The sequence below is a fragment of the Drosophila innubila genome (genome assembly GCF_004354385.1).
Source record: "Drosophila innubila isolate TH190305 chromosome 2L unlocalized genomic scaffold, UK_Dinn_1.0 4_B_2L, whole genome shotgun sequence".
NCBI classification, from domain to species: Eukaryota; Metazoa; Arthropoda; class Insecta; order Diptera; family Drosophilidae; genus Drosophila; species Drosophila innubila.
Genome location: NW_022995372.1, coordinates 26,248,798 through 26,270,082, shown reverse-complemented (window position 1 = coordinate 26,270,082; position 21,285 = coordinate 26,248,798). Strand labels below are relative to the sequence as shown.

At 32.6% G+C, this 21,285-nt stretch overlaps 3 protein-coding genes and 1 long non-coding RNA gene across 6 annotated transcripts; 2 read left to right on the top strand and 2 right to left on the bottom strand.

The window, feature by feature from the left end:
- Nucleotides 1–858: 858 nt before the first annotated feature.
- Nucleotides 859–1,297, bottom strand: LOC117781534 (antifungal protein-like). Its single transcript, XM_034618304.1, has 2 exons — nt 1,236–1,297; nt 859–1,139 (listed from the first exon to the last, which is right to left on the bottom strand). The coding sequence occupies exons 1-2, from the start codon at nt 1,245–1,247 to the stop codon at nt 915–917; spliced, it is 237 nt and encodes a 78-aa protein (XP_034474195.1). The 5' UTR covers nt 1,248–1,297; the 3' UTR covers nt 859–914.
- A 509-nt stretch (nt 1,298–1,806) lies between these two features.
- LOC117780923 lies at nt 1,807–2,213 on the top strand. Its single transcript, XR_004617129.1, has 2 exons — nt 1,807–1,845; nt 1,922–2,213. It is a non-coding gene; the product is annotated as an uncharacterized LOC117780923 (long non-coding RNA).
- Nucleotides 2,214–4,127: 1,914 nt separating this feature from the next.
- On the bottom strand, nt 4,128–13,278 carry LOC117781711 (antifungal protein-like). Of its 3 annotated transcripts, none has more exons than XM_034618516.1 (3): nt 13,255–13,278; nt 13,092–13,167; nt 4,128–4,435 (listed from the first exon to the last, which is right to left on the bottom strand). In XM_034618516.1, exons 1-3 carry the CDS (start codon nt 13,264–13,266, stop codon nt 4,242–4,244), a joined length of 282 nt encoding a protein of 93 aa, XP_034474407.1. In that variant the 5' UTR covers nt 13,267–13,278; the 3' UTR covers nt 4,128–4,241. The 3 variants fall into 3 exon arrangements, with proteins under 3 accessions (XP_034474407.1, XP_034474409.1, XP_034474408.1); XM_034618518.1 differs by lacking the exons at nt 13,092–13,167; nt 13,255–13,278 and adding an exon at nt 4,557–4,616 and having other exon boundaries at nt 4,128–4,327; nt 4,367–4,475; XM_034618517.1 differs by lacking the exons at nt 13,092–13,167; nt 13,255–13,278 and adding an exon at nt 4,557–4,599 and having other exon boundaries at nt 4,128–4,475.
- Nucleotides 9,154–10,573, top strand: LOC117781710 (E3 ubiquitin-protein ligase KCMF1-like). The gene has a single exon (XM_034618515.1). The coding sequence runs from the start codon at nt 9,258–9,260 to the stop codon at nt 10,458–10,460; it is 1,203 nt and encodes a 400-aa protein (XP_034474406.1). The 5' UTR covers nt 9,154–9,257; the 3' UTR covers nt 10,461–10,573.
- Nucleotides 13,279–21,285: the final 8,007 nt, after the last annotated feature.

Below are 21,285 nucleotides of genomic sequence, written 5' to 3'. Positions count from 1 at the left end.
GAAATTAGTTTGCTCAATCTATGTACGTTCCAAAACTGTAAAAGTAACTACAACACTTATCAATTTCTTCCACATGCACATTTTCCAAGTGCTCAGTTAATTTTCATAGGTTTCAGATCTACACCGCATCCCCTCGCCCAAACGTTCCAAATGGCAACCGAAATCTTATAGAAGTGCAAACAAAAGGTAAAATTCCGACTGGCAAAGTGTGCAGAAATATTTTACAAATGCAATTGCAATTAAGTTGTCCGATTATTGGGTCAGATAGTAGCGACATTTAAGAATTGCGCAGTAAACGAAAAATGAGGGGCTTTTAAGGGGCGGTAGAACTGAGAAGAGATTATTTACTATATAAGTAGAGTACACATACAAATGTGTTTATGTACCTATACAAGGGCATATAGACGGCACACATGACCCATTAAAGTGACTCCTATCAGCTGAAAATTGACTCTGCCCAACACACAATCTGAATACTGTTGAAATATACAAAATTTAAGAATGATTTGAGCTGTAATCTGTCCCCTATAGACGACAATAAATTTCGGTGTCTATTTTTTTTTTGTTTTCAATAACATTTGTTGGAAATGAATGAAACCTTTTTGCTGGTAATCTTCTTCTTTTCAAGACTTACTATACATCAAAATTAAATCGACACATGTTTCCCTGAATTTTAATTAAAAAAATTTGCTTTTGTGTGGAAAATAAAAATTTCAAGTTATTAACAGGCAATGTATAACTAATTTTTAAATTATTTACCACTTATTGTGAATAAGCTTAATAAATGCGAAATATTTAGATCGATCTGACAAGAGGCACAGTCATTCTTTCGATTTTTAAATAGTATATTTTGTTTTTAAAAATGAATTTTATACTTAGTTGAGAATTAACGGGAACAAATAGTTTAAAAACGTCTAAAAGCCATGGCGACCATGCTGGCCACATGCTTGCTGACCATGTCCAACATGATCTCCTTGATTGTAGTCCTGTCCATGTCCATGACCATGACCGGACTGGCTGAATCCTCCGTGACCATTTCTCAGGCCATGTTCACCCTCTTTGACACTATGCAAGCCACTTCCATCACTGTTGTATTCATTATGGGCCAAAACAACGGCGATGATCACAAAGAAGAAAATCTTAAGAGTAGGTAGACAACAATTTTTATTCTAGCTGCCAAAAATGTTAGCTTAAAATTGTATTTTTTCCGACCTAATCGTAATTCGGTTACTTACGAAGAATTTCATGTTTCCTTGCTAGGTTGTAAACAAGGTCTTAATATACAGCATTCAGTGTCTAGGCAATCTGTCTGAAAATTAGTTACAATAGAAAACAAATAGGCAAAAAAAAATAAACAACAGTCGTATTTGAAAATTTATTGTGTCCCACATAATTTTTTTTATTATATATTAAAACTAAATAGAAATATATCTATGTATATTATTTATATATATATATATATATATATATATATATATATATATATATATATATATATATATATATATATATATATATATATATATATATATATATATATAATATACATAGATATATATATATATATATATATATATATAATATACATAGATATATTTCTATTTATATATATAAATATCGATTTCACACAATAGAAGTCTTATTTTCAATCGAAATATGTATTTGATAAACTATTTACAGTATGTATTGCCTTATTAATGTTTGTTTTCTATTGTCAAACATTACACAGACCTATTCATTGATAAAGCCTTTGGCATTTGTTGAGTATATAAGCCAGTCGAATGCCACTACATATGCTTAGACCATTCAAGCAGTTCGTTGGCGATTATGAATTTTAAATACTGTGTAAGTTGAAGCGCCAACACTGACAATTATATCTACTCTCATTGTTTGGTACTCTCTCTTTCTCTCTCTTCTGCAGTTGTTAATGCTTTCGCTATTGCTGGCTGGGGCACTGGGACGTCCTGCCATGCCCCTATCGACAACGCTGCCCCCGTGCACACCCTGGTGTGCCGGCCAACTTCCTCCGCCTCCCGGTGCTGTCAACTAAATATATGAAGATACTACTCTACCACAATCAACTCCAGCTTCAACTCCTACTCCTCAGATCACGCCACATCCCGATGCTCTACCCGCTGTTCGGTCGCTTACTTTTCGTAGTTATTTCGTGGCATTTTCTAAAACAATTAAACTCCCATAAAGTATACAAATAAGTTTTCTAATGCCATATTCTTTCTTTATACATATGCATGTATGTATGTATATATCTGGGCATCTTCAGTAATTAGTATGGCTTCTAATGCTCACACACAAAATGCGTAGAGTGGAATTTGATTGCCCGGGTTGATTGTTACACAATAGCAAAAAGACACACATACATAAACATATGCACTAGAGTTGGGTCGTTTCGTTCAATATAAATTTAAGTCAAATGATCAATAAATTTCTATAATGCAATTACATATATTTCTTTATGTTTTGAAATGCTATATTTAAGTTAACTAAAACCAAAAATAAAATTCTTATTTAAAATGAAATCCTACAAGAAATGTGCGTTTTCCATCTATTTAATCTAAAAACTTAGAATAAATGTGTTTTGCTTGTGTTTTTTTAACAGCATTTCAATTGCTTAGATTGGATAACTGAATCAAAAGACGAAGCTACCCCCCCCCCCCCCCCCTAGATCCATCAAAATAAAGAAAAAGAAAGAAAATAAAGAACAATTTTTACGTATTATATTCCAAAAGGGAATGGGCTCCCTCGTGAGCGTTATTAAACATTACTTAAAAGTTACTCAGTCGATCTTAAAGAGCATTATACTTTCACAAACATACATAAATTTTTAAAATAAGAAAATTAATAATGTTTTTTCTCCTGCCTGTGTTTACAAAATTGGGTTAATTAAGCTTCTGAGAAGATATTAGACATTACAATCTATGGTGGAGAATCGGGTGCGCATATTTGCAAACCTGCCCAACGTGAATTGAGGGGATTGTTTGGAATTATTATAATAAGGCTTCATTTAAATTTCAAAAATATTTCGAGAACGCAAAATGCATCTTGCTATAAGCCATAAAAAAGACGCTGTAGTTTGAGTGATGTTTTGTGAACTATATTTTAAGTGATTTAAAAACATGCCTTTACTTAAATAATACTATTATAAAATGAAAATATGGGATGTTTTTTTATCCACTAGGGAACTCCACCCCCGGCTCGATTCGCTCGCGGCCTGATGTAGTTGAGCCCAGGAGAACATAGAAGTTTTAGTTTACGTATGGCAGCTATATGATTTAGTGGACCGATTTGAAGAAAAGTTGTTCATGATGTATAAGACATAGGCAAACACTTGCCAGTATTCACATATCACCACCAAGTTTTATTAATAGTCTCTGTTTTTTGCGAACTACGCCCCCCACCGTGGGCGTGGAAAAATTTTAATATTTACTGGATCTGCCTGAAATTATAGGGAGGCTACATTCCAAGTGTACGCCTAACTCTTATCATCTCTAAGATCTTTTAGTTCATTCCAACAGACGTACATAAGTATATTGGCTGTTTGTGCTGATAAAGAATGTTTATACTTTGTAGGACTGGCACGCCTCCTTCCCGCACAGGGTATTAAAATACATACTAAAAAAATTGTTTTGCCCCCCCTAGTTTTCATCCTGCGTACGCCCTTGTTAATATAGTTTAGCATTTAAAAAATGTAATCAGTGCTTAACAAATTGAACTAAGTTTAAAAACTCGATTAAGTACATGTGCATAATGAGGACTCGTAAGCTCGCTTTCTTTCCATCAACTAAATTATATAGCAAAGTTCTAGAACCATTCCTTAAAAGTTGTTCAGTTCTTGAATACCAAGAGTCATAGTTTGTGTGAGAACGAAACATATACCCGGTCAGACTCTTAGACGGATCCAGAGTGTAGATGCTTCAACTAAATAGATACTTTACTGGAAGGTAGAATTGTAATCTTTATCAATTTCTGGCTTTGATATAAAAAGTGTCCTCCCTTCTGTGATTCTACTTATGTACGTGTATACCTAAGGTAGGCCAAAAGATACATATACTTTCAGTAAAACCATTCTGAGCCATACAATACCCTCTTAAATTGTGAAGTTCTTCGAGTTTGTTGCTGGATATGAACAAAGTTTACTTTTCAAATATTAGATTCAGATTTCAGAAAGAATATATTATTATATTAAGTGTTAAGGCGTCTCATATTCATTAGTATAATAGCGTCTAATAGCGTCCAGTTTTTCCGCCATGTTGACCATGACTGCCATGTCCGCCCTGGTTGTATCCTTGCTGACCATGTCCTTGATGACCCTGTCCGACATGTCCGCCCTGGTTGAATCCTTGCTGACCATGTCCTTGCTGACCATGTCCTTGCTGACCATGTCCTTGCTGACCACGTCCTTGCTGGTTACCATATCCACCAGCCAAGGCAACGGCGATCAACGCGAAGAAGACGATCTAAAGAGTAAATTGAAGATCGTTGATTGAATCAACGAAAAGTTCAGATCTTTTCGTCATAATTATAATTTGGTTACTTACGAAGAATTTCATTTTATTTTGTTGGCTCTTGAATAAGTTCTAACTGTGCAGCATCATGTGTCGGCTCTTTATATACCCAGAAATCTGCTCACATGCCTATTTACATAATAATAATAATTATTTTTAATGATGAAAATCTAAATACAAATAAAAAAACAACGGAAACAACAAGTCAATTTCAAAATTTAATGACATGTGGTAAGGCAAGTATTATTATCAGTAGATGAACTTTACATATGTACAATATCAAAAAAATTGAAATAGCAACGAAAACTGTATTATAACTTTGTCATGGAATATGCTGTACGTTTTCTAGACCAAGGTCTGTCTAATTAATATGAAAAGTAATATTATAGATGGCATTTTAGAAACTTTGTAAACATATTAATTTGTGGTTTATAGTAGTTCTTTTGATAAAGTATTGTTCATGTGATTTAATACACTATCTTCCTCAACTATCTTTAGAAATTTGCTAGGCTTTCTTATCATTTTTATAAGATACTCAATATTTAGTTATTAATTCATTAATATCACTTGATCAATATTTTTATTTATTATTCACTTGATTATAATTATTATTGCATGTTTTAAAGTGTATTGAATATTCATCATTAAATTTTAAAAATTATTTACTAACATTCACTTTCATAAACCATTGGGTGGCAGCTAAGCAAGACCAAGAGCTTATCTGCCAACCAATGGTTTGTGAATTATGTGTTCGTCTTAGGCACCGACAAGGGCGTCGACAACTTTTCGATTAGGGGGTAAATATTTTCATAAACATGAATGTAGTTAATAATTATTAGCTTAAATTATAATTATTGCCGTTTAGACGAAACTCATTTAATATTCATATAATGAAAAGCAATCCAAGTATTTATTTTGTTGCACTGGTGGTACCATAACTCTACCTCATGTTCTATGCCTTCCAATTCTTAAAACGCGCTGCAATCGTTAATCTTAATCTAATAATTGTTCTTAACTTTTTCTTTGGTATCTCAGCACTCCTGATTAGAACTTTCTTCCAAGTTTTCAGATGTCTTTCGGAAGCTAAATAATATGTTATGTATGAATGTACCACACCCTCGTCCACTGCTGACGGACGTTTAATTCTCAAACATACTTACAAATATACAAATAATTCTAAACATAAATATTGACAATCTAACTATTTTTAAATCCACACGCATTTATTAATTTGCTTTTTTTAATTCTTGGCCAGATTGTTGCTCTAAATATTTGATTGAACTTGTAAACAATAAATTTAGTTTGATTATGGAGCAACTCAAACAAAATATTTAAATATTTATGAAATGAATGAAAATAAGTATTATTCGCTAATAACACTGGCAGATTCTTTTTGTATGAGCTTTATGTCTTACGAATTTTTGAATAAATTAAGTTTAATATCTTGGTCCCTCTTCCAATTTGTCATTGGAATACAATTTGTATTCTTTTCCAAATAGTACTAACTAAAAATTAATTGGTTTCCAATACATTTTCTAGAAAGTTATTAAATTTCAAAACAAATTACAGCAAGTTAGAATGCAATTATCTTTAGTACATCTACCGCGAAAAAATGTTTTAATAAAATACCAATCTTGTATTCATCCATACTCTTTAATGATATTACAAAAAAAATGAACACAGAAACAAAGTTTACGGATTCACGTAATGTTTTAATAATTTATATTTGCATTAATGTTTTCCCATAGAGTACAGAGTATCTCATATTCGAAACGTCTAGATTTAGAGTCAATATGTTAAGTTCATATATAAACAAAACGATTGCATACTTTTGGACTAAAAAAAATTTGACGATGCTGTCTAAAATATTGGACATGATATCTATGAATGAATACAATATACCCTTATTTAGATTGTTTCCTAACGGGTATAAGAATGGTAAATTGTTTTCATTCCTAGATAAAAAAAATATTTATTTTAATTGTGTAACGGGTATCTCATAGTCGGCATCTCGACTATATCTTTTCCGGCTTGTTTAATTTGCTCTAAGATGTTTGTACTTGCAATATATTTTCTCACTTTCTAAAGAACTTGTAGTATCACTTTACTTTGATAAACTGATACATTTTCCTTCACTCAAAGAAGCTAAGCTAGCTTTTTATATTAATGAGCTAGTTTATGGAATTGCACGATTTTGACTATCGAAATCCATGGCCACGGTTAGCGGTCTATCAGGACTTAGAGAAGCAGATTTCAAATAATTTCACACACAGCTGATGCGATTGCATAAATCCTTTTAGCTAAGGCACTTGAAATGGGAGGGAGAGCTGAGCTGGTTGAGCTAATTAAAACCGTTGCCACTTAAATTGTAAGAAAATGCTGCACAGCTTTGCTGCGGATTTGGCATTTGTAGCAACATTCGTGTCCTCATCCTTATCCGCACTCGCATTCGCATCCGCAGGAGTAGCGTCTGTTGTAGTGACAGCGTCGAGTTTTTAATGTTAACGATTTGTTTTCTTGTCGTGTCGCGATTTGCTTTGGGGATTTGAATGAATTCATTAAATTCTAATATTAATGGATTTCAGTGAAAATTCCATTTGTAGTTTGGTTAAAACAATTTTGCTTTTGACTCTTTAAACATTTATATTCATTTCTAGGCAAGAAAACATTTTACTTTGACCTTGATTACATTAAAACATTCCATAACATATTTTAATATGTTAAAATATCAGCTTATTCCAAGTATTTGTTTTTCACTGATCCTAACGTATTTCTTGCAACTCGTGTTCAATATTATACTTCACCTCTTCTTATATACTTGATGGTGCTCCTGGCAGGCGCCAGAAACAGGATATAATAATGCAACAATAAACTTTTTTAATGCCGTCGGCAGCGAAGTAATTAAAATATTTTAACGCAGCTCCAAAGTCAAACAAAGTTAAGCCAGAATGAGATAGACATACACGTACTTAAAGGAAGACAGCAAGATTGAAAGCGTGAGGGATTTTATCCGATAAGCAAAGAAGCTTCAACAACCTTATTTACCTCCCCAGTGTGGCTCAAAGAGTGAATTTAATGAAACGCAAGCATACTCTGGTCAAATTCAATCGACTACGGAATACCCTGCGGTATATGTATCAACTTTCTAAAATATTAGGAAAAAAAGAGGCTTAAAAAATAAAATGGAGTTTCATACTTTTTTTCCAAAAACAGCTTACTATTAAATTTCACAAAACTATAATACCCTATTAATGCATTTTTTTGATGTACAGGGTATCATAAAATAGAACGGAAGCTACACACAAACAATGACCTAAGGCTATTATAGCTATTATATAGAATCGCAAACTAGAAATTATTTATGAAAAAATTATTTTTCTTATAGTATGCTAACAAATTTTTTATTATAATCAATAACGTTAGCCTAAAGCATAGCAGACCTCCTCAATAGAAGATTTCAAATCAAGCCTAAAAATATTTTAAGAATGCTGTTGTATTACCAATAAACTTTACAAATTTGACAAAGAAATTTTATAAGATCTACTGAAATGTTAGACAACTGAAATGCATGAAAAATTACAATTTAATTTAATAATTGAAAATGCATTGTTGATGCATCTTTTTTCTATTTTAAATTTTTAATCTATTTAAATTTTACTGTGGTAAAATTTTATCTAATATAAATTTGCTTAATTTATATAATTTTTCTAGATAATTGTTCGAAAATTTGCATGAAGGCATCTTGATGTACAGCATATTTTACAGGTCGCAATTATTGTGGCGTTGCAATATATGAATAACAACATTGAAATTAAAAAAAACAAGTGGGCGGTTACAAGCCCGACAGTAGGATACCCTGTGCCCAGGTACTCTTTACTGAAAGTTTATTTCGACCGATTGTTCCTAAGGCAGCTATATGATATATGAAACCGAAATTAACCAAATTTGGTTAAAATGTACAAAACCAACTTAAATGCATATTCTAACAGTTTGGTTAAGATATCTCAAAAACATATAACTTTTTCATACCAAAAGTTGATTTTTGACCGATATTTCCTATGACAGCTATATGATATAGTCGACCGATTTGAACGAACTTCGGTCAGGATGGACAAAACCAAGTTTAATGCATATTCTATTAATTTAATTAAGATATCTAAAACACCAAAAAAACTTGTTCATTCTAAAACTTAATTTTCGTTGTATCGCTCATTTGGCAGCTATATGATATAGTGGTCCGATCCAGGAACCTAGTTTGACGGCTCTAGCTCTTATGGTCTCTGAAATCGACGCGTTAAAATAGACGGACGGACGGACAGACGGACATGGCTCAATCGACTCGGCTGTTGATCCTGATCAGGATCTGCCACGCCCCCTTCTGCCTGTTACATACATTTTGCCAAACAATATAGCCTTTTTAGCCCATTTTCAATGGGCTCAGGGTATAAAAAGAATGCATTTTTAAGTTTGAAGAAACGCAATTAATTGAAAGAGGGTACGCTTGATATACATAGATTGAAACATAATGTAGTCTAACACATAGAATTTTAGAAACCTGTCACTAGACTTTTATAAATAGAAATTCAAAAGGATTTAGAAAAGTTTTTTTCGACCACATTTTTTCAATTTCCTACCAAGCATTAGCAAACAAAATACTGCCCACTTATTCAATTTGTAAGCCTAGTCCGAAGTGTTCGAAGTGGCGACCTTAATTTGGATACTTGTAATTTCTCTATGGGCCATCGAAATTTCTGCTGCGACGGCTGTCAGACACACAACTTTAATGGCCGTCGGTTTCACTGCTTGCGGTGCGTGAATTATGACCTCTGCAGAGAGTGTTATGACCAGAATGTGGAGACTCTGGATCATCGAATGGAGCATCCCATGCAATTGATGCTTGAGGAGGAGCGGCATCAGCAACCGCCCGAACTGCTGCTCAATGGAGAGATGCTGGAGTTGATGCATTTCCCCAATTGCTATACCTGTCCATACTGTGGATTATACGGTCACACGGCGAAGGAGTTGATCGACCATGTGGTCACCGTACATCGCCAGAACGACAGCCATGTGGTGTGTCCAATGTGCGCCGGCCTGCCAGGCATTGAACTGGTCGCCATTCGTAATCTTGCCCGTCATCTGCTTCTCAATCATATCGAGCATGCGAATCTCCTCGATCCGAATACTCCCCCTCTGCGGCATGCACTTTCCCGTGTCTCGCGACGCCGCCGGCGACAGCAGCCGCCGCCGCAGCCGCAGAGTCCGGGCAACCAGAATGGCAGCAACAACAGTCGCAGCTCTGCTCGATCCAACAGCAGCCGCATGGACTCCGAGGCTGGCATGGATACTGATATACTGTATCAGTTGTCCGAGCTGCGACGGCTACGTCCAGAGCTTCGACTCAGCCAGACTCCTGCCAATTATCTTGAGGGGGAGACTCGCTCACGAACAACCGCCTTGGCCATTGCCAACACGGAGGCAAATGTGGCTGCTCGCAGTTGCAGCTGCCCCAATGAGACGAGTGTGTCTGCAACTCCAGAGACTTCGGAGGATGCGGATCGCTTTCTGTTGCAGCAATGGATGTCGCAGCAGCAGCTCGACCTAGAGGCAGCATTAAGGAGCAACAAAAACCGGCAGAAACATGCACTCTTCACCGAACACCTGCTGCTCTCAATGTTGTGCGAGGAGCAAGTGCAACTGCCGGAAGAATGCGAACACATCTCCGAGCAGATTGAGGAGGAGGATGATCATAGCAATAAAGATGCCATTTCTCTGCCGTCCACCTGCAAGTATGTACCCTCGCAAATAATGATGCTGATGTCGCTACCTTGGATCAGGCCCTGGTCAACCCAAAGTAAACTGCGATACATTGAGCTACAAGGCGTCACTCTCGACGAGAGCGCAGTGACTGCGGCTGCCGAACAGCAGGATATCGATTAACAAACAGTTCAGCATCCTATGCCAATGTCCTTGCCCATCATTGTATTCCGTATCACATTTTCAGTTCTATTATTTTAACAACGCGCATATAAAAATTTTATTGTGAAAATTGACCCAGTCCCATTGCTGCGATTACTTTTATTTTAATTAATTTTTAATTATTTTAAGTTCTACTGAAGAATACGAATATGTTTCTCAATATGGATATTAAACCTAAAATTGACCGTCTGCCTAATTTTAAGAGCTGTATTCTACCAAATACCAACTATACACTTAAAAAACTTAAACTTAGAATGTAATTACCTTTTTTTGCGAATATTGGAGCACAGGCCGCTATGTAAAGTATTGCCATTTACTCCTTATCCCTTCAACACTAAACTAATTTAAAACAGTAACGAAAGGTTACCATCGGCCCTATTGTTCGTTCCTATTATAGGTATATAATATAGTAGTACGATTTTATATGAAATTTGGTTGGGATGTATAAAGGAACATCAAATACACAATATGTGAGTTTGTTTGAGATACAGTATATAAGTAACCTTTAAAAAATCAACATTCTATTGTAGCAACCACTGTACAAGCAACTTTTTTTAATTCAGATTTTCTATTGTTTTTTTTATTACAATTCCATACTTCTATTAAACTGGGGAAAAAAAAAACAGATTTCATAAAAAAACAAAATTTGACTTTATAATGAATTGCAATATGGCAATATGACTTAAATGAGAATATTTTAGCAAATAAAACTTCTCAGTTATCTTTATATCGTAAATAGGAAACTTTTTTTAAAAAAAGATTTATGTTTACCGTATCTAAAGAAACAACAACGTTTTTCATACTAAATATTAATTTCCTAAATTCATGTAAAAATCTATTTTTTTACTTTTTTCCTAGGGCTTAAATCATAAGAAATATAAGCGAAGAAATTTTTGAAAAAAAAATTGATGCCAAAATGTTAATGAATTTTCTATAAATAGCTGGTAGATTAAACCTTAGTTGTGTGTACTTTTTGAACACTTCTGTATTTCAAATTGAGAACTTTTTTAATATCATATATGGATTTTTTTTAATTAGTTTGAATTTTTAATGCAATGTTCCATCATCTTGTATCACCATATCGACTCCTTCTTGTTAAATAATCGTAAAGGAAATTTTTTTTAAAAATTGACTTTTTGATTAACAATTTTTCTAAAATCGTTAACTAATCAAAAAAAAAACAGTCTGTATGGTTTATTCTTTGTTGCTTACGATCATTTTGCAAAAAGGGGTCGATATGATAATGCACAGCAGAATTGTACGTAATTTGCTCAGTAAACACTACTGCCACACTAGCTCAAGCTAAAGAAATTTTGAGTTTTCGTGTTATGGAAGTTCTAAAGGTTATAACAATCGTTTCCTTATTCTCTCAAAAAGTACGCGATAAAAGTAATCAAATGGAGTAATAGACACTTAATCTGCTGTAATCTGCATCAGCGATAATGTATATGAACATGAACATTTTCATAGCTCTATCTACCTGTGACAAAGCAACGTATTGTAACATAGTAGTACCATATGTCATTCCAAATTCAAAAGAATTCCAAAACAGAAATATCGCTGAGGCAAAGGTCAAAATGTCAGTATTTATGTACTTATTTAGCGCTATCATTAGAGAAAGTACGGCAAAGCTGGCGCATTAAAATGCACTTAAGTAGTGATCCCTTTTGGGTTTTATGGATGTAAATATGTACCAGGTAGTTTACTTTGAACGATCAGTTTTACCTGCTTGAACTGCGATTTGCCTTAAAAGCAGAGAACTTTGTGCATTTGCGTTCATAGTTGGAAAGGTTCTCGTAATGAAATTACTTGTGAGTATAGTGTCTTACGAAGATATTGAAAAAATAAATGTTTTTAAATATATATTTTTTTAATAATTCATAGTTTATATTATTTGCGCTGATTGCCGCTGCCCTGGCTTTACCACAATATGGCGGTGGTTACGGCCGCGGAGGCAGTGGCCGTGGTAATGGTTCTCATTCCCACAGAGGTGGACACTATCCTCATGATGGCCGCGGTGGATCCCATCACAATCCCCACAAGGGAGGACATTATCCACATCGTGGTCACCATTAGCGGAAAGGAATATAAAACTCAGGTAAACTGATGTGTACCTGAAAATATATCTAGGTTTGGGCAAAATAATATTTTCAGCCAAACAATTTTGAACCATAAATTTTCCTCTACAATGGGGAAGTTTTCTGAAATGGATAAGACACATACATATATATTTGGCATAGATCTTTTGAGTTGATATGGATAAATTTGTTTACGATGTTTCTCCCTTAACGTAATTTATATGTGGATTTAAGACCAATTTCTATATTAGAATTAAAATAGAATTTTTCTAAAACGTTTTTTTAATGTACTATAATTACGTTGTATCTGTTTACAGGACAATTATTAGTTTTGCAAATAGAAAATTCTAATAATTAGAATTTGGGTTTAATGGTGACCGTGGCCGTGCTGGCCAATTCCAAGTCCTTCAGTTCCACTAAATCCTTGATATCCTTGGTCCACCTTGCTGGCCATGTCCACCTTGCTGGCCATGTCCACCTTGCTGCCCATGTCCACCTTGCTGCCCATGTCCACCTTGCTGGCCATGTCCACCGTCCTGGGCACCATACCCACCGGCCAAAACAACGGCGATCAACGCGAAGAAGACGATCTTAAGAGTAAATCATAAATCGTAGATCGTATAACCAAACAATTCAGATGACAATTGTCTAGTTTCCGACGTGATGTTGTCACTTACGAAGATTTTCATTTTCACTTGTTGGATTTTGAATAAGTTCTAACTATGCAGCATCGAGTGTCGGGTCTTTTTATACTCAGTAGAAATGAAAATAGAATACAAATGAACAGACAAAATAAGTAGCAAATCTATTAATAAATATAATATTTCACATGACGAGTATTATTATAAGTAGGTGGACTTTACACATTAAAAAAATTACAGCGAGAGGTTATCTTTATCAAGATTAAACTATCTTATATATAAGCTTAAATATGATTAGTCTAGAAACTTTGTGTTTATTTTATTATTTTATTTGTAATTCACTTGATCGAGGCCTGTCCATCTGAGATAAGAAACAACACAGAGAAAAAAAACTTAAATCTCACTATATACACTTTGATTCAAATATTTTTACGAATGATTTATCACCTCTCATGTTTGTAGTTGATTTAAAGTGTGTACACTTAAATCTCTGTTTGAATTTGAACATTTTAATATTAAAGTGAAATCATAATTAATTTAAATATTTAATCATATTAAATACAAATCCGTTTCATAATACATTCTATTATTGTCGTTATTAAATTAAGTAAAAAATATATTTTATTTAAATATGTATTATATTTAAATCCAACATTTTTATATTTAAAGTTAATATTTTTCATATTATATTCAAATTTGAGTGATATTGAAATTAAAAAGTATCCATATGTAAATCAAATATACATAATATTAAAAACAAAGTTTTTCATATTGAAATCGGATACATATAATATTTAATTCAAAGTTTGTTTATATTTAATATTAGTATTTTTATATTTAAAATTTAAATTTTAAATGAAATGGGTTCAAATTTGTATTAAATATATTTTATATTTAATTTAAATATATTTTCAGTTATATTAAACATATTTCATATCACGTAGCCAATATTTATGTAAAAATAAAGATACTCCGAATAAAAGATATATATTTTTTTACATTCGTTTATTGTACGATTTTGTAGGAATATATATAGATAACTTAATACATAATAAGAGTAGTCCTTAATTAGACTTATATTTTACATAACATTTTCCATTATTTATAGCAAACAGTTATGGAAAAAATAAATTAAATAAAAAGATAATATTTTGAATATTTCAGATAACAGAAGTGTTAATATAGAAACTTGTGGTAAAATTTATCATTTAATTTTGTAATTAGAATCAGAATAGGTCGTGGAGGATATTCCACAGGTGTTGAGTAAAAAATAATGCTTACGCTGAGAGAAGAAGGCCAATCCATGGCGGAAATCACAGAACTAATGGAGTGCTCAAAAAAAAGGTTTTTTCTGCTATCCAATTTTAAGAAAGAAAAAAAGACCCGCGGCAAAAAGCGAGCAACTTTACAAAATTTTGACACGAGGCTTATACGAAAGTCAAAAAAGGAGCCATTCCTTTCATCAATGGACCTTAAAAATTACATGAACGCAACAGAAACTAGTCGTACTATACGCAATAGGCTTATTGAGAGTGATTTGAAGGCACAAAAACCATGTTAAGAAGCGAGTCTGCTTTGCGCAGAGACATGAAAGCCGAAAAAATTGGAGAAATGTCCTTTGGTCCGACGAGACAAAGATAAATAAGTTTGGATCTGACGGAAGGCCCCATGTTAGGCGCCAAAAATACTGCTTTCGATCCTAAATATACCAAAAAGACTATTAAACACGGGGGCAGCAATATAATGCTATGGGGATGTTTCTCCGCTTCAGGTGTTGGTCCGTTACATTGGATACAGGGCAATTTCGGTGCCTTATATTTAGCTTCAAAGCGCATTTCCCAAGCACATTTTGACGGACCACATTTTGCAATTGCCGTTGGATAATGTACCAAAAAATGATGTCTTGGTTTTAGGGAAGGACCATATAATTTTATGTACAGCTCGTGATGATGTGTAAAGCTTTTTAGAAAAACAATGTCTATTATTCCTAATAACTTGGTAAACAATCTCCAATTTGATTTATTTTGATGGACTAAATCACCTATCATTAAAGGCAAAAATTTTACAAAACAAAACTATTTGCTTGCTGTCATTCTTATTTCATTTTTTTTTTTACTTTTTTAATTCAAGTGGACGAGATTTATTTTTAATTTCTATTTCTCCTAACGGAAACAAATCGTTTCTAAAGTATATTTGTGCCAAAGACACAATTTTATCTTCAAATTGAGCCAAAAGTGTTTTGCATATGCCGAACACACATATACCTTCTAAAATATCGTGCATTAAATCAAAAAAAAAGTTGTCAGTTACATGAAAGCTTTTGATTTCATTAAATAAGCAATCAAATTTAATACCCGTTTCTAAATAATCGTTTTCTTCCAAATCGGTTTCAAATGATTTCTTACTTCTAAAGTCTATTAGTTTCTCCGTACTGTCAGTTTTCATTTCAATATAAGTTCTAGTACAAATTCTGCAAAATCTTTTGGCTCTAAACGATGATACAAATCCTAATAAAGAATTCAATCCCAAATTATCTTCTAAAATTAAACCTAAGACGAAATAAACTACTTTGCTTTCTCGGTGTACAAATTACGATTCCCTGTTCTAGTTCTTTAAGCAGCCGATATAAATGGTAATAAATAGTTTCATGGTCATAGGTTTTCATCGCATGTGTCGGAATAAAAGCAAAAGGAACTAGTGGGCCGGTGCTACAGTCGAGCTACAGTTGATTTTCGCCCGATCGGTCCTATTACAGCTATATGATATGGCGGTCCGATTTAAATCAACTTTAGACAGGCTATATAAAACCAAGTTTTATGCATATTGTATTAGTTTGGTTACGATATCTCATTAAACCAAAAAGTTTTTCATACTAAGACTTGACTTTCGCCCGATCGGTCCTATGACAGCTATATGATATAGTGCTCCGATTTGTTAAGTTAAGTGCACACATACATACATATGTTGGCACGCGCCAAAACAAAAGAAGTTTCTAGCTAAGCATTCATATATATAAACATGCGTTTATGTATATTTGGCTATGTTAAGCATAAGTGAAACCTTAACAGAGAATAAATTAAAACTGCATGTTAAACATGCTAAATGTTAAATCAAATAGTAAAATAATTGAAAACCAAAAAAAGACTAATTTACTAAAAACATAAATTTACACAGTAAATTTATAATAAACATGAAATTAACATAGAATTTTAACTTAACGTTTATATAAATACCAATGTAAAATTATTTAAATGAAATTTTTAAACATGTATTCAATATTAAATGTCAGTATAACATTCATAAATAACAATTTCAATAAATTGTAACAATTTCAATAAATTGTAAAAATTAAAAAAAAAAAGCTTAAATTCAGCTGGAAAAAAAGTTGTTCCCGCCGGGAATCGAACCCGCGACAAAATTGCAAAAATTTTCAAAAGACAAAGGCTCAAAGTGTTGAGCCACTCCCGCACTTATGTCTTTATCCTCCTAAATGGCCATATTGCTTGTTTTAGTGCTCAATTAAAAAGTAAAAGAAATAATTTATATTTTAACATTTAATGTTAATATTACATTTTAAATAAGCACTGAGTTTGTTTTAATATAAAATGATATTGAATTCGAACATAAATAAATTAAAAATCTTTCGACCACGGCAGGACTCGAACCCACGAGCAATGTCCGACTCCGCGACTCAGTACACTGCGCCACCGAAGCTCACGTCTGAATGGACGCCAATTTGTTATATAATATGTTAATATACATTTTTTGTTTTATCAAGATATTCAAGTTTTAATTACTGCCAACGCGCCATTAACGAATTTAACAGCAAAATTTATTATTTGAATATCTTCGCTATTTACTGTGCGATCAGAATGAAATTTTCAGCAAAAATTTGCGACAATTATATCTTCATCTGTGCAAAATCTGGAATTTCTGGCTTTCAAAATGCTCTTATAATTTGGATATGAAATTTTCAATGTCGATTTGCAGGCGGTTAAGGGGGCGTGGCTGATTTTTGAAACAAACTTGATCTGCCTGCAGTATAGAGGAACCTACATACCAAGTTTGGTGTCTCTAGCTCTTATAGTCTCCGAGATCTAGGTGTTCATACAGACAGACAGACAGACGGACAGACAGACAGACAGACAGACGGACATTGCCATATCGACTCGACTATTGATGCTGATCAAGAATATATATACTTTATAGGGTCTGCCACGCCTCCTTCTACCTGTTACGCACATATTCGGTAAAACAAACCCAATAGACCCCTGTACTTTTTTTAAGTACGGGGTCTAAAAACAAAGTCTATTTTAGACAATAAATGCTGAGACAGCCTTGGGAATGAATAATAACAGCCGCATATAGATGACACATGGGGACCAATAGCATTATTTGTTTAAAAATCATCAAAATAAAGAAAGAATGGAATTACAATGTCATCTTGTGAATAATTTTTCTTTTTTGTTGCAAATGTATCTGAATTGACGAAGTTTAGAAAAGAATTTTGACTTTCAAGTTTTTTTTTTTGGTATTCCAGAGTCAAGTTCAACATATTCGGAAGTTCGAAAAAAGATTTAATTTGAAACTGAACTGGCATAATGTAAATATCAATTTTTGCTGAACGACTTTGGTTCGCCATACAATTGCATCTCTTTTAAAACTTTAATTAAAATATATTCAGATATAATTTCATCAAACGGGCTATTGCAAAAAGAAGTAATAGCCTTTAAATCTTCTTTGACTTCCGAATTACTGGAATTTTTATTTCTTCATTAAGAATATTAAAAATTGGGGAGAGCAACTCTGATATCATATTTTGAATTGTTATAACTTCACTTTGAAGCATAAAAGTTTTATCGTGAAGTCGGAGCGTAAGAAGCATGGATTGTTTCTTAAGGCTTTCAATATATTCTTTCCTTGTAGCCCTATTATATTTTGGCATAAAACGTTCTAAATCAGTTGCTTGCTTTTCTTTTATGCAACTTACAGGTTCAAAAGTATTATCAAAAAGATCAATTTTGGTCAATCAAATGTGGCTTATTCAAATGTTTCTTATAAATGTAATAGGTAGAAAATAATTGATTACAGTTATTTATCTTACATACTAACGGAGCGCTTACTGTAGGGCTTTATATTAAATGATCATGTCTTAAGAGAGAAATCAATAAATTTACTTCAGAATAATTTGACGAACATTTAAAACATGAAAACATTTTTACAAATTTTTTACAAAATTGTTAAATTAGGAGATTTTAAATCAAACTCCGTACGAATTTCAAAAAAATATTTTTGAATAAACAAACAAGTCATGTTTCCCGCTTTGGGATACTCTAGATTTAAGGTATTAAATAACTTAAAACAAATATCGATGCATTCTATAAATGAGTTAAGTTTATACAATGTTTTATCGAAACATATATAAAACGATTTTTATTCAAACGCATTTACGCCTTCAGCAATAGCAAAAGGTTAAAGCGTACTATGATTACCGTATTTTTTTATTGATAAGATTGTTGATCTTTTCTTCGTAGTCTCCAAGTGTATCCAAGCGCAGCACGAAACTTTCCTGCGAATCGAGAAGAGTGACATTCGTTCTAGAACCCTTAGAGCTCGTTGAAAACCAAGCATTTGAAGACAGAACTGCCGGCAACAAAATCGCTGTTATGTAATCTGACGCACCTATTATTATACATAAATAACTAAACTTATTACTCAAAAGAAAAGTAAAATATTCACGTTTATTTACCAATTGTTTCTGCAAGGTGAATATCAAATAGCAACTTCTTACAGCTTGAATTTTGAATATTACTTTAATAATATTTGCTAATATTCTATTTGAAAGCATCCCATTTAATGAATAACATTCCTTCTTTCCCCGGGTAAACAATAGTAAAATCAAGTTTAATCTACAATAAAAATAAAAAAAAATTGTAAAAAATCAATTAATTACATTGCAATGCTAAAATAAATATTAATGTGTTATGAAAACTTACCAAATCCACGGCGCGACTATCTTTGTACTTAGGCCATTCTTGTAAAAACTCGTAGGACTCGAAATTATTCAGATCACTGCGACATAAGCTGTGTGTTTTTGCCCATTTATCTAGGCACTCGTTCCAATTAGAGATGTCTCCTTTCAGCTCTGTCTTAAGAGAGAGACTTATCGATTCATCGAACTCGAGCCGCGGGTCAATATTTTCAGCATCTGAGGTTTCGTTGGAAGTTTCAGATGGTTTTGACAGCTTCAACCGCTTTACTCGAGAGTTCGAGTACTTGGAGTACAATTTACCTCCAGGATTTTTCCTCCCAGTTCGTGAAATGTAATAGTATTCCTGAAACGATTGTTATTAAGTTTAAGATCGTTCATTATTTTGACACAGTGTATAATATAACACCAAATACAAACCTTAGAATCAGACTCTGTCGGAAAAATTGCAACAATTTGATCAATAATTAATGGATAATCAGAAGGCTTCAGAGTCAAATCTTTGCAATTGGCTTCTTCGACAATTAATGAGATAAGCTGATCTCTGTGAGCATTAGTCAGCCTTGATTCCATAATAACTTAGAATACTCTTTCCTTGTGGGAATCTGTGCAAAATTGACGATACACTCCAGAACATTTAAAAAAAAAAATTAATATATACAAAAATTTATATTATTTATTTCTTACCAATTTGAATCGACATTGATCTTCGGATTCAGACGGAAAAAGCTTACACCAGCTGCATTTGGAGCTCACGGATAGTAATCCACGTCATTAGAGCCCTATACATTTTTTTTTAATGACTAAACAAAAAAATGTTTAAATAGGCATGAAATAAAAGTTACTTAAAAATGCAAAAATAATTATGGTTCTATTTATCAAAATGTTAAAATAATAAATTTTTTATTCACCTGTTCATTTCGCCAATCATATAATTTCTCTCTAAATTCGGCTCTGAGCCCTATATTTCCAATCGCATCTCTTATGTCTTCGTCGTTTAAAAACTTTAGGGATCGAAAAGTAATTGCATGAGCTACAAACAAACAAATAAATTAACTACAATAAAAAAAAATAACAAATGCAATAAAAGATAACTATATAGTTTTTATTCGGTACACCGAAGACTTGATACCCTTGCATGTTTAAGCAGAAATTACATGGTAGCCGCAAAAAAAAAAAAATAAAAATTGACGTCTACCAAGTTGCAACAATATAGCTTTAAGGAAGAGCGACAAGTTTGTAAAGAGAAAGACGGATATAGGAATATAGATGTATCGACTCAGCTCGCCGTTCTGGTCATGAATAAATTTTTTGCTAGGGTATGAAATAACTAATGCAACTTACAAATAAGTTCGTCAAAAAGATTATATAAATTAAAGCTTTCCAAAAGATTACTCAAGTTTTCCTCGTCTTCATTTGAATTATTATTGATAACCGAGTCCATTATTAATCTAAATACAAAATAATAAAAAAAATAAAAAACTTCTATTAATTTTATATTTTCTACCCTCACCGCAAAATTTATTCATACACTCAAATTTTAAGATTCAACGACAATTGTAAGTTTCATAGTTATCAAAACTTAATTTTGCAGATAATAAAATTTGTTTTTTAAAAACAAAAATGGCACAAAGTATTCCCATTATATTTGTGTACACACACACACATATATATATATATATATATATATATATATATATATATATAAAAGCTTTTCAGGGACCAAATAAAGTTACGATAGCAAATTTTAACCAAATAAATCAATATGATTGAAATATATTAAGATAATATGCAAGTCACCAAAATTTCTTATCTTTTGTCGTAGTTAGCGATCTAAGCTAAAAAAGTTTTATTTACGATAAGAAATGACTAAAATCATTTTTAATTCTTATTCTTGATTTTTATCAGACACCGTTATTGCTATAATTTTTTTGAATAAAAATTTAAAATTTGATATTCTTTGAAAAAAATCATTTTCAATTAATAACTTAAATTATATAATAAAAATCAAAAATAATTATAACATTAACATTTTTATTTAAAAATCAAAGCATGTATGTACATATGTATATGCACTA